Below are 13418 nucleotides of genomic sequence, written 5' to 3'. Positions count from 1 at the left end.
TGTCTGGATTTTCGTCTTTGCTTGGGGAGCCAGGGAAGGTCTGGCTGTATTTTGGGAGGGTGTCTGTAGCAGCTGCGTGGAGGATGGAGGGGGCCGTGGCTCTCGAGTTTGGCTGCACGTCGGAATCACCTACGGAGCCTTTAAAAAGCCTGGCGTCCCCGCTGTACTGCAGACTCATCGAATATGACTGGCTGGGGTGCGACCCGGGTGTCCATGACTTGTAAACCTTCCAGGAGGTTCTGATGCGCAGCCAACGGTGAGGACCACGCCATGAGAGGGGAGCTTGCCTGGAAACAAGGCGCCTGGCGTGAAGAAGGAGTAAGACTCAGAAACTAGATCTGTCCAGGCACATGCAGGATGAGAGTGGCCACAACCGCTGAACCGACTCCAGCCCAAGGCAGCTCACTCACGCCACTTGTCCAAGGAGATGTGATGGCCGTAACCACAGAATGCCATCCTCTAAGGCCATCCACACCCCAGAGCCCAGAGAACCTCTGATGCTCTGTTCCCGGAGGCCACACTGCCACCACCACCTGACCCCCAACTCCAGGGCTAGAGCTTGTATGATCAGTCTGCTTGATGCCCTCATTTTATGGATGGGAGAGCAGAGTCCAGAGACGGACGGTGACTTCTGAGATCAGGAATAAAACCTTTGCTCTTGCTGTCTTGGAAAGTGGAGACTCACAAGGAAACCACGAGCTTTTGAAAGAGTAGGGGCTGAGGGTGGCCCATACCCATGGCTCTCCCAGTCCATTCCTGGATGACCCAGTTGAGAGGACACTCCTGTCCTCGGAGCCAGAGGCTGGTGGGGGTTGGTGGCAACCAGACTGGGTCAAGGCTGCCAGGTCTCCTCTGAAAATGACCCTGGCTGACCAGTCCCAGGGCAGCCCCAGCCCATGGGAAGCTCCGGACACCAAACCAGCCCTGGGTGGTCCACAGGGCATGGGTGGACTTCTCATCCCAGTGGAACTTTCTTCACAAGGGTCTAAGAACAACCTGGTCCCCTGTGGTCTCTCCTAACTTGGCAAACTGACCCCACTGGAACACAAGAGACCACCCGAGCCCATGACATCTCGTTCTCTTTCTTAGCAACTGCAGAGATGCCCTCAAGTCCCTGCTTCCATGGAGCTTCCATTCTAGTGGAGGGGAGACATAAAACCAAACACAAAATCAATATATATTATTCAGGGTGGCGTAAGAATGGTGAATAATAAGTCTCATGATTAACAAGCTCATTTCCTGTTCTAAGGTCTTCTCACATGGATTTTTTTTTTTTTTTTTTTTTTTTGGCTGCAACCGCACAGCTTGTGGGATCATAGTTCCCCAACCAGGGGTCGAACCCAGGACATGACAGTGAAAGCGCCACGCCCTAACCACTGGACCGCCAGGGAATTCCCTCATGTGGATTTATCTTTTCAGAGCGGTGCCTTCCCAGGTGCAGTTGGTGCAAGGCTCTAGACCACACACAGCGGGGAGACTGGACACTGGGGTGCGTCCTTTCCCTCCAGCCTCGCTGGGGATGAAGAAGTAAGCCTGCGGAACGACAGGGGGGCAACACCAGACTGTCCACCACTGACACTTCCTGAGCAACGGCCGAGAGTGAGGTACCGTGGGGAATACACAAGTGTGAGAGGTAGGGGCTGCCCTCCAGTTTCTAAGCAGATGGGGAGACTGGGCATCATTCAGTACTAAATACAAAGGCAGGTACCTTTGCTATTTAGTGTTTGTAGGTCTTCATGGGATAGGACCTGGCTCCCAAGAAGCTCACAGTCTGAGGAAGGAGGTACGAGTATCTCTGTCTATGCATCAGCCTCCATCCACTCAGCTTATGTACGGAAAGTAACTAGTATTCAGCAAAGAGCTCAGACGTGGCGGGTTAGAGGGGCTGGCCAAGGCAGCAGAGAAAGGAGGGGTGAAGGTGGGCAGACACAGCAGGGAAAGATGGGGTGAGGGCATTCCAGCTGGGGCCCACCAGTGGCTTCAGCTGAATGCAAGAATCTTGGAGAGGTGGTGAGGAAAGTGTGGTGATAGAAGGCCTGGCTGCGTAAGACTCGACAGGCAGGGCGGGGCCGGTGATGGGGGTCCATGGACCCGAGCGCACATACCACCTCCCCAGGAAGTGCAGGCACACAGAACCCTGGGAGGAAGACGAAGCTCAGGGAGGCTGAGCCGTGTGATCTACAAGGCAGGGAAAGGCTCCACGTCCATGCTGTCTGCCCAGCCAGGATGCCACAGTGGGGACCAGTGATGAAAGTGGACCTTTCTTTTTTTTCTGGCTGCATCACACGGCATGCGGGACCTTAGTTCCCCGACCAGGGATTGAACCCGTGCCCCCTGCACTGGAAGCGTGGAGTCTTAACCACCGGACCACCAGAGAAGTCCCAAAAGTGGACCTTTCCGTCAAGTAATTTGGAGGTCAGAGGAGGCAGTTTTCAAGAGAGCCAGCTGGAAACCCACTGGGCCAACAGAAGCCCAGACTTCTGTTTAGGGTCATCATGGTGACCCAAAAGGTAGCAGAAGGAAATAGAAAGAACATTACACCAGGATGCTGGACACCCGCCTGGGACTGCACCTCTTTAAGCATCAGTATCTCCTCCTGGAAGCCAGAGTAGCTGCAGCCCCTGCACCCGCAACCCGTTCTGATGCCAGAAACGTGGAAGGTTTGTAGATGACAGAGGCCACTAATGGTGGTCCCGTCAGCAGCTCAGAAAGGAAGACCCTGGTTGGGGAAGGCTGAGCACAAAATGGGCAAACAGGTAGGAATAAATGATGAGAGGGCAGGGCAGGGGCTGCGCATGGGCAGGAGAAGGGAGCAGATCAAGCGGGGCCTCATGGACCAAATGCAAGATTTGGGTCATTATCCCAGGGACCTCCCTGGATGATTTTAAGCAGAATTAATTGGGTTTTTAAAATAGTTCTCTGCCCATGGTGTGGAGAAGAGGCTGGAAGATGGCAAGCATGGAGCAGGTACCGGGTAGAAGACTAGTGCATCCTTACGGGAGGAGCAGGAGAAACTCATCAACCCTTGGGGCCTTCACACTGGCTGTTCCTGGGGCTTGGAATACGCTTCCCCTTGACGTTTGCATGCCGACTCTTTTTCTGCAGTCAGATCTCCACCCCTCCACGTTACCTCTCCAGAAAGGCCATCTGCTATAGCCCTGGCCTTCCGTCACACTTGTCCCAGGTCATCCACCACTAGCTGAAACGATTCTGCTTATTTGTCTGCTGGTGGCCTCTTCCCGCTCGGAGAGCAGGCACCCTGTCTGCTGGGGTTCTGCTGAGCCCAGCCTCATCGCCTGGATCCGTATTCCTCAGCTGAGATTCTCAAGGAAGTAGCGGGAAAGGAGGTGCTTGCTGGAAATCAGCATGCAGGCGGTGTCCTGAGCCTGTGATACAGTCAGGGGGAAAAGGGACGGAGAGGATGTACTTCTGCCCCTTGAGGATGGGGTAGGGTGAAGGTTCCTACAGGAGGTCACATCAGCGGGGGATTCAGATGCATGGGGCCCTTCCCAAGGGGGCCTCAGAACCCCAAGGCAACGCCCCAGAGAGGAGAGGGGGCATCCTGGCTTTGCCTCCTGAGCTGGGGCAGACTGTAGGGCTTGCGGTCTGCTGGAGGCCCAGCAAAGAGGGCAGAGATGCCCAAGGCCCAAAGCTCTGGATCCTGAGAAGCATCTCAGGGTGTGCACAGGGGGGTAGGAGAGAATTAACCTACAGTCTTCAAGTGTGCTGGGGGTGGTCGCTCTGGAGACAGTACCTTGGGGAAGCAGCCCCTAGTGATACACATCCCTTAGGCAAGCTACATGGTTGCTTTAAAAAACAACGAGCTTCTGGCATATTTGGGGGCTGAACGTTCCAATCTTTGCTGGCAAGAGAACACAAGGCCACAGAATGCAGTGATGAGAAATAAAGGACCCAGTGACTCAATGCCTGTGTGACAGGTTTATTGTGGAGTGCCGCATGGGCCTGCCAACACAGTCCACAGACGTGACATTTAAAAGCCTTGTGCATTCCACTGGCTCTGTTGGTCTCCCCACTGCCAACCAGCCGTGTGAAACCCAGGGCGGCTTCTCCCCCTCTGCCAGGACATCTGCCGAGACTGTGGCCCAAATCCCAAATGTCCCTGCACGTTTAGGGAGCACAGGAAGGTGTTTGAAAAAGCTGCTTGCTTTGACATGGGCCAGCCTCCTGCTAACTGAGAAGGGCCCCGATTTGTGCACAAATGAATGAGACGTCTGACAGTTTTCAGGGAAGCTGTCCAAGCTTTTTTCTCTGAAATCCCCATCTGCAAAAGCGTGTTTTCTGAAAGTCTTAAATGCACACAATCCTGTGCTGTCTGGGTTTAATGCAAGAAAACAGGAAGCCAGTTAAATGGATTCCGTGATGCTCACCGACCAGGCACAGATGCCTTTTCTCCTCAGCAACAGTAACAACAAAGCTAATATCTATTGGGAGCTTACTATCTGCTAGGTGTTATTATTATCTCTCCATATGTAAACGAGGAAAATGAAGCACAGAGGTTAAGTAATCTGCCCACGACCACACAACCAGTGAGGGGCAGAGCTGGGATTTGAACCCCTGCTCTGAACTGCCATCTTGTATTGCTTCCTAGCCTCTAAAAGGGCCCAGGATACAGTTATGTGGATCCCCCACGCTCCCCTCTACTATCTACCCAAATAGAATGTTCCAGGGAATTCCCTGATGGTCCAGTGGTTAGGACTCGGCGCTTTCACTGAAGTGGGCCCAGGTTCAATCCCTGGTCAGGGAACTAAGATCCCACAAGCTGCACAGCACAGCCAAAAAAAAGAAAGAAAGAAAAGCAAGTGTTCCAAAATTTTAAGAGAAATGGAGTCAAATATTACACTAAACTTGTAGATACGTTGTGTTATTATATACAGCGGCCAGGGAATGAAAATTGAGAAGCTACAGCAACACGTGTTCCTAGGTTGGTCCAGAGTGAGGGCAAGCCTGTGTCTTTGGAAAATCTGCCTGCAGTTGCAGTGAGAAGGACTACGGTTGAGGAAGCCAGTGGCGTCTTGAGCCCATGTGCTGAAAGGGGCAGCAATATGTTGGAATCCTTCCCTCCCACGGCAGCCCCAGGAGTGGGAGGACCACACAAGGGAAGGGGAACTCGCTCTCCATCTTTCCACAGATGCAGTCACTGATGATGTGGAGGTGGGTGGCTCTGAAGCCCTGGCAGAGATAGGGCTGCTCTTCTCAAATGCACAAGCCAGAGAGTCTGGGAGCTGCCTTTGAGAATGTCACTGTAGCTCCCAGACCGTCAGTGCCCTCAGCTACAAAGTGCAGGGCGTGTGCCCAGTGTTCTCCAAGATTTCAACCTCCTCAAATAATTCCGGGGGGCAGGGGGTAGTACCTCTGCATGTACCTGCGGCCACCGCAGACCTTTTCCTATGTGGGGCCTGGACTGCAACTAAGTGGACTGGGACCAAAGGGGACTGTGTGTGGCAGGGACCGAGGGGGGAAGGGGCAGCTTAGAGCATGTAAGGGGAGTCAAGTTGTTCAGTACTCTGAGTGAAGCAGCATCATTGATGAAAAATGGCAGCTCAAAAGTGCCTTTCCCCCTCCTGTGTCAGTTAGGAGAAAATACACAGAGGAGACTCTGTCCAACTTTTAAAAACATGATGGGCTGGGTCAAAGGAAGGGATGCTTCCTCTTTGGAAGCTTGTGGCATCATCTGACATTATGTGCCAAGCAGATGTGGGAACAGCGGCTGTCAGCCTGTGCCAGGATCTTCGAGAGTGATACTTGTCTGCTTACTGGTGGTACTACGAGCTCACCATTCACCCACTGTTACCAAGCTACTGACGTGGGCATTTAAATCACCTGTAAATCATTGTCTCTCTTTGTCTGTCTGTCTGTCTGTCTGTCTGTCTCTCTCTCTCTCACACACACACACACCCAGTCTGCTGACAACATAAAATAATAACATCGTAGCTTCAAAGAGGTAGCATGCTTAACAGGAAGTTGCATTGATACAATTTTATAGCTGATTCTCATTTTCTACAAACAAAACCTTCAGTTTTTGTGACTCAAGTTATATTATTAAAAAATGCCCAGGGAGTTTTCAATGTCAAGAACAGAACCTTCCTAAGAGGCAATGGAAACCTTTGATATGGAATCGCCACACACCAGGAAACATTTTGGAAGTCTGGTTTTTATGTGTGGAGTTTTCCTAAAGAAAGGCCCAAGAGAAGTTTGGCTGAAGTGAGATGTTCACATCAAGCTATCGTGATCCTTGACCCCATTATGATTCCCTATCCTACCAGATCCAAAATATCAGACATTTTGAAGAAAGGGCTATTTTTCTGTGCAGTTTTGGGATTGTTGGCATTCCATGTCGTTTCCATAAAAATTCTCTTGGGTATTTTGGGAACTAAAAAGAATGAATAGGATTAACTTACAATTTTGCTAGAAGGAAAAATGAATATTCACTTTCTCTCATAAGTGATTTTCACTCTGCCAGGAAACAGGACTGACTGATTTGTTAGGCCTGTTCCCCAGATGAGACCCGGGCTGGCATGGAGACCTGGTCCAGACGCAGGGGAAGATGCCCTGGCATCCCAGTCCTCAGCCTCCTGCACTGACCAATGAGCGAGAGGCTTCAGGAGCAGCCCCTTCTAAGGAGACTGTTGCTCTCAGGAAGCTCACACCTAAAAGCGGAAGGGAACTGCAGAGACAGCCCGGCCTCTCCTCTCCTCTCCGGGGGTGATAGACTGCGACCCAAGAACCGGAAGTCGGTGCTTTCCTCTCATTCACTAGTTCCCGGTCCCACCCACTGGACAGGCATTCTTGAGCACCTACCCTAGTATGTGCCCAGAGATCATACAGTGTATTGGGTTGAACCACATGAAACTGCCGTTTTATAGGTCAGAAACAGGAGTACTGGCAAATACTTCATACAGTTAAACCCACCACTTCGAAGGTTTTCCTAAGCTAGTGTTAGCAGGTTTTTCTTCTGATGCCATCAGAGAAGGTGGAGAGGACCCAGTCACCACTTGCTAGGGGATCTGGGCCTAATTCCAGAACAGGGTGGACATGCAATGATGTAATACACTGTAACTTTACAGGGGAATGAATCCTTGCTTTAGATCGGCTTCTCCCAGATACCATTTTATGCAGAGGCAGCCTGGAGCTTGGGCCACGTGGCTGCCTTCAGCTCTCTGGGTCCTGCTCTGCATGGGTGGGGCAGGCGGACACAGGAAAGCACGTTGTCCTCTTCTTGTCCACATGCCACTGGGGCAAAACTGTACCCAAAGTTCAGTCGCAAGTATATTCACCCAGAGCAACCAGGAGAGCATTACCCACAGCAGCCAGTGGGATGAGACCAGGGTTTCTCAACCTTGGTACTGGTGACACCTGGGGCCGGATCGCTGTGGCCCCAGGGGGACTGTCGCTGTGGGGGACCGTCCGGTGCACTGTAGGATGTTTAGCAGCATCCCCAGCCTCTACCCACTGGATGCCGTGGTCTTCCCTCCCTCTGGTTGAGGAGCACTGGGTCAGATGGCTACTCCACAATCCAGTACAAACTGAATGATCTGGGAGGGGGAAAGAGCAGTTTCCTGGGGACCAACCTGTGTCAACAAACTCAGAACACAGCCTAGAGGGATGATCTATGGAGAGGGGCCTGGAGAGAGTTATAGAGAGTATTAGAGAGCATTACCCACCTTGGCAACTGCGACCCTGCTAGCCGAGCTCAAGGCTGGAAACACTGACTTATACAGGTGAAGGGGTCCCGGCCAAGAGACTGCTCACAGGGGGGTGGGCTGGGGGACAGTGACAGGGATCTCTCCGCCCACCTCTGGGCCTCCGTGTGATATCTCTGCCTCAAACAGCCACTTCTCTTCCTGGCTTCATCCGGCTCCTACCCATCCTTCCGGTCTCAGCTTACACATCCCTTTCTCCTGGAAGGGTTCTCTGATCCCTCCCTTCAACGCCCTCCCCGCCCGGTTGGCTCTGGATGTCCTGCTCAGTGTTACCTGGCGTCCATATTTCTCCTAGCATAGAACGTATCACCTTAGCACACACACGCACACGCACACACCCACCCCACATATATTTATGTACAGATACTTATGCAGTAGTTTGGTTTTCTGCTTGTTCCTCCCATTAGAACATGAACTTCATGAGGACAGGGACCCTGTCTCTACTGACGGAGCAGCACGCTCTCCCCAGAACCCAGAGGGGCGTCCACACCCGATGGATCTCTCCCCCACAATATTTGGTGAATTGATGAAGGAAATCACTTTTCCACTGAATGGCAGGGGAGGACCAATACGTGAAGTTCCTGAACGGAATCAAGCACGTGGTCATCGTAGCCAACAGTTCCATCAACGTGTACACCAGTCTGTTTCTGCAAAGGCAACGAGACTGGAGTGTGCAAGGCAGAAACGGATGGAGAACAACAGTATGGAAGATGTGAAAGTTTCCGTATTTACCCACATCTGTATGTTCAACAGACCCTTATCGTGATATATCTTTTGGACAAATGTTTTATACTCTGAGTCACATCACACACCTGCCAATGTATCAGCACCATGTACCAAAAGCCCAATGAGACAGTTAAGCACGAAGCTGGGTGGTAGTTCTATTCTTCAAAACCAGTATTATGAGGGTTAACTGTTTGCAGATTGATCAGGGAGGGGTGGGTAAGAGGGAGGGCCATTCAAAGAAGACTCAGTGAGGCTCTCATGGTGTCTGTATCACAATGGACAGCAGGCCACCTGCTCACGTCCAGTCTGCTTGTTCCCCGTCACCACTGCCAGCTTCCAACATCAAGAACACAGAGACATTTCCATCTAACTTTTATATGAAGAATTTAATTATCTATACACATAACTAATTCAAAAGTTGTATTACAGTTGTTAAAGCCGCAGGTTTATATATTTATATATTTTACATTCATATCCATGAAAATACTGACGCGCCAGTGAATGAGGGGGAGTCCTCGTTCTCGGCACCATGTGAGTGGAGAAAGACCTCTACACAATCGCCAGCATGGAATCCCCAAGGGGAGAGACGTAGAAACAGAAGTTCACTACTGTTAAAAAGTCATTAGTAGAACCGCTAGGTTGTGCTTGAGGCTCCCTGCCCCCCGCCCCATTTTCTGTGCTGTCGGCAACGGCGTTTTTATTGAGAGCTTCCAACTAGTGTTTAAAAGACAAACATGGCTTCAGCTACAACATATCCAACACATTAACGGACCATGAGCTCCATTTCATATTAATCTGTAGAAATTCCACAGTCTAGTTAAAAAATGTAAACATTGGAAATTAATTGCAGGGAGACTCCTATACATTCTTTCTTGTCAAGAAAATTACTTGTTCAAAATACGTCATTCCATGAAAAGTCACTGGAATAAAACTTGGTGTAACAGAGACTAAGGCGAGATTGTAGATATTGTTGATCGTAACAACCTCAGTGGTGTTGTCTACGGATTTATGGTATGAAAACACGCAAAATTAAAAACCCAAAACAGAAAACACCAACTCAACCAGATAAATCTGAGACCGAACAAAAACACAGGTGCTTTCTCGTGTGGCTACAAGGTCACTGTGCAAAATAAAATTAATGTAATGTGATTAGAGCATCATACAGGATAACAGCTTTTGCCATGGAAAGAACTAATTTCTTATGTACAGGATGTATTATTACATGCTTAACAAGGTACATCTGATACACACAAACAAGCACAAAACAGCTTCTGTTTAATTGGCCTCGTTCTACACGTCTTTAAAACAGATATACTGAACTCCTCTGTACTTCTATAGTAGGGGGTCAAAAACCCAAACGACACAATTTAGTTGGTAACACTGGACAAAATGAAAAAAATACATCGAGTCTCAGATTTATGGACATTTGGAACATTTTTTAATAGCACATGCAGCATTCCTTGATAGTGGGTCTTTTTGCAAAACCAAAATAGCAAAGAAGTAATTCACTTTTTTTTATTAAAAGGCTATTTATTTTAAAATAATTTGAAAACTATTGGAAGCACCTGTGCAAAGGTGGGGGGAAGTCAATTTGAGTCACTAGGAAAGCCACAAAAGGACCCACTACCCTGTGTATTTTTGTAATTTTTTTGCTTCTATCTGTGCAAGTAATAACTCAACATTGCCATCACATGCAACTAAGGTAAAATGAGGTAAACTGCTCTGCAGTGAGTTCTTCTACTCAGAAGGCAGTAGGTGATCATGCTGGAAGTCACATGATCAAGGCTGCATCTCCCATCATCCCTCTGGGCAGTGATATGGGATAGTGGGTCTCTTTGAGGACTTTCAAGCCTGAGGGGGGGATGGACAACATATGATTCCTAGAAAAAGGAGGAAAACAACACATAAGCAAAACAAAACAATGAGCAAAATTCAAGCTAGGAAAATGAGTCAGGCATGTAAACAGCATGGTGCCAAAATGATTAAAAAGAAAAAAAAAAGGAAAAGGGGGGGAGGGAAGGGAGGGGACATGCTACAGAAGGAATGATTTTTTTTTTAAAGAAACAAAACAAAACAAAAACCCCACGAGATAAAGTCTTGCATTACAGAAGGTCTTCAAAGAGACTGTTGCGAATGCAGCAATGGTCTAGCTTTAAGTTCTGCAAACAAAGCTCAGCAGAATCAGAGCAATGCTGCATGTTTCACCATGAGACACCAGAGAGGAGAGGCAACCGAGGCACCAGGGCACTTACATTGCTGGCTGGGGTCCATGTCTGTGGTCAGCTTCACATAATTGGACGGGAAGAGCCCCACTTGCCCGTGGACTTCTCCTTTCCACCAGTCGGGGTCCTCCTTGTTGAGGACGTTGATGATCTGGCCCTTGTTGAAGGCCAGCTCGTCGTCATTCTGCGCGGTGTAATCGTACATCCCGATCACCTGGCACACTGCAGGAGACAGGCCAGGTGAGGGGCGGCGGCACACCTGCGTGGCTCGCGGGACGGGCTACCTGGGGGTATTAGGTACTCTTGTGTCTCATCTGTGTCCTTTCCGAAGAGGACAGAAGTAAGTGGAGGGCTCTGATGGGCTTTGTGTAGTGGGGGCAGTAGAGGAAGACGGAGGATTGAAAACCAAGACGACAGCAAAAATGTCAGACCAAGCCTTGAGTTTCTATAATATCTTCCTCTTTTACACGTTTAGTTGTCAGCAGAAAATGTACAGTGATAACTGAAAGCTTCCATGGAATCATTTCTATTTGAGTGCAGCGGCACTCCTTCAAAATGCTGACTCTGAACATTGGCCCAACTTCACACACAGCTGCATATCATGGGGACTTCACTGTTGCTCTTTATTTCTTTTCTGTTTTTTGTTTTTTTTTTTTAAGGTGGAAGGTAATTATCATCTGACCTCCAAAAAGTTCGACTCTTAGTGAAAAGTAAAATCAGTGTTTTATTCTGCTGTACCTTTGTGTCTCAAAATTTTTTCTCAAAGAAACACACAATTTCCACAATCAAGAACAATTTTTCTTTTCTCATTTTTCCCTCAAAACTGTAGGAGGTTACACTGCCTTTATTCCCTGGCATTTTTACACTTCAGATAAAGTTTGCCTAGTTAGGTTTTACCCCTAGTTAATCTTTCCTAACCAACCTCTATACAGTCTCAGGCTTTAAAGATGCTCCAGCTAATCCAATCACCTCAGCAAACTATTTCTGCACGTTTTAACCAACCTGGTGAAGGGGACGCCGCCAGGCCTCCCCAAGGGAGAGGAAATCCAGCTGGTACCACACCCCTCTGCCCACATGAGGCCACGGCTCAAGCAAAGGGGCCCAGCTGTGGTTGGGAACCAGTCACAGTGTTGGCCAGTCCTTTCATTTCTTGCAAAGGCTGCCAGGTTTTAATCTGATTTTGCTGGGGATGTACAGCATAGACATTTAACCACAAGGTACTGGAATGAAAATTCTGCATTTTCCACAAGTGCCACCCAAGCACTGATGGCTTAAAGACCTAAAGCAGAAGTCTGCTCCCCTAACCTTGCCCATCTCAACTATTACCGAAGCATCTAATTTGGTCTCTTCAATCAGAAAACAGCCAACCATCTAAGCTGCCGAGCCTCTGTTCCTTTTTAGCCCTTTAGGAGAGCGTGTATAACATCCTGTCCATTAAGCGCAGCCCCTGTGTTCACAGGAAATGTCGCAGGGGAGCTATTTCAGTCTCAACTGAGCAGCACATTACAACCAACAGAGCCCTGGGGCCTCCCAGCTCAATCTCCTGACCTATTTAGACCCCGGCCATTTATTTTTAGGAGGCCCTTTTTGTCCCCTCGCCCCCTAGCCCAAATTCCAATTTAAATAGCTGGAAGGAAATCAAGAGAAAAATCTGGCTTCAATGGCATAGCATTCAGGGCCCCTTTAGGAAGCCGGTTCCAACAAGGGCTCTGTTGTACCCAGCACAGCAAAGCTGCTTCGATACTTGGTCCTTTTGAAAAACATACTCCATATCACATTAGCTGGGTGTCAGCCCCAGCAAGTACAAGAAGCGCTTACAGCCGGTGTGAAAGACAATCTAAGCTAAAAAAATTGAGTGGAAAGGCTACCATGACGCATAGACCATTTTCTGAGCAGAGAGTATAAGCTGCTTACCTGCTGGGAATGCTGCGGGCTTAGGTGGCTCTGTTGGAGTGATTTTGCTCATCCCAGGGCTTAAAAGTTTGACATAGTTAGCAGGGAACCAGCCTATCTGGCGCTTTTTCCCACGTGCCTAATAACAAAAAATTACATTACAATGTTTCAAAGGTTCATGTTCTTTCATGTTATACTTTGCACTTATACCAAGTTTACATATAACTGAAAAACAAATGACATCAATAGTAGAATCTACGGATTACTGTATTACAAAATGAAAACATGCCAGCTAAAATTCAAATTGTGGCAGCTATCAATCAGCAAAGCCTAGAATGTTCTGGCATGGGCTGGACTGTGTGGATCACAGAGCACTATGTAGTATGTACAGGATGGGAAACTCTGCTCATTTAACAGCTCTCAGCTGTCATTTTCAGGTAATGTAGAGATTATGGTTTATGCCAATGTTATATATGGATTTTAGGAATGATAATAATGGCAGTCAACACGTGCTGGGTGCCTTTTATGAGCCAGGTCTGTGAGAAGCACCTTATCTGCATTTACCTACACAACAATTCCAGAAGGATATTACTATTTCCGTTTCCCACTATTACTATTCCTAGTTCCCAGATAAAAAGAGTAAGGCTCAGAAAAGTTAAGTGACAATCTCAAGGTTACAGGCTAATCAGTGGCAAGTCAAGATTCACAGTCACATCTGCGATCTTCTTATGGAGAATAACTGTACATATACAAGATGACATACACGCAATATATGGAGGACACAAGGAGTCTAAACTTCACCTTGTTTTCAAAAGCCATCAGGCTTATGTGATGGATCAGCCACATTTTCCACCAC

The 13418-nt window shown here is 48.6% G+C and overlaps 1 protein-coding gene across 3 annotated transcripts in view; it reads right to left on the bottom strand.

Annotated features, from left to right (window-relative positions):
* ITSN1 (intersectin 1) overlaps positions 1-13418 on the bottom strand; it is a 230390-nt gene that overhangs the window by 40186 nt on the left and 176786 nt on the right. For 2 of the 3 annotated variants that reach the window (XM_060150879.1, XM_060150880.1), the window contains 3 exons: positions 12584-12701; positions 10700-10891; positions 8815-10327 (listed from right to left, as the gene is read on the bottom strand). In XM_060150879.1, the coding sequence (XP_060006862.1) occupies positions 10326-10327; positions 10700-10891; positions 12584-12701 (312 nt within the window). In that variant the 3' untranslated portion in view covers positions 8815-10325. Of the gene's footprint in view, positions 1-8814; positions 10328-10699; positions 10892-12583; positions 12702-13418 lie in introns of those variants that run through there. The other variant, XM_060150881.1, reaches the window with a different exon arrangement.

This window comes from Lagenorhynchus albirostris, chromosome 5 (genome assembly GCF_949774975.1).
Source record: "Lagenorhynchus albirostris chromosome 5, mLagAlb1.1, whole genome shotgun sequence".
Lineage (NCBI taxonomy): Eukaryota > Metazoa > Chordata > Mammalia > Artiodactyla > Delphinidae > Lagenorhynchus > Lagenorhynchus albirostris.
This window is presented reverse-complemented; position numbering and strand designations above follow the sequence as displayed.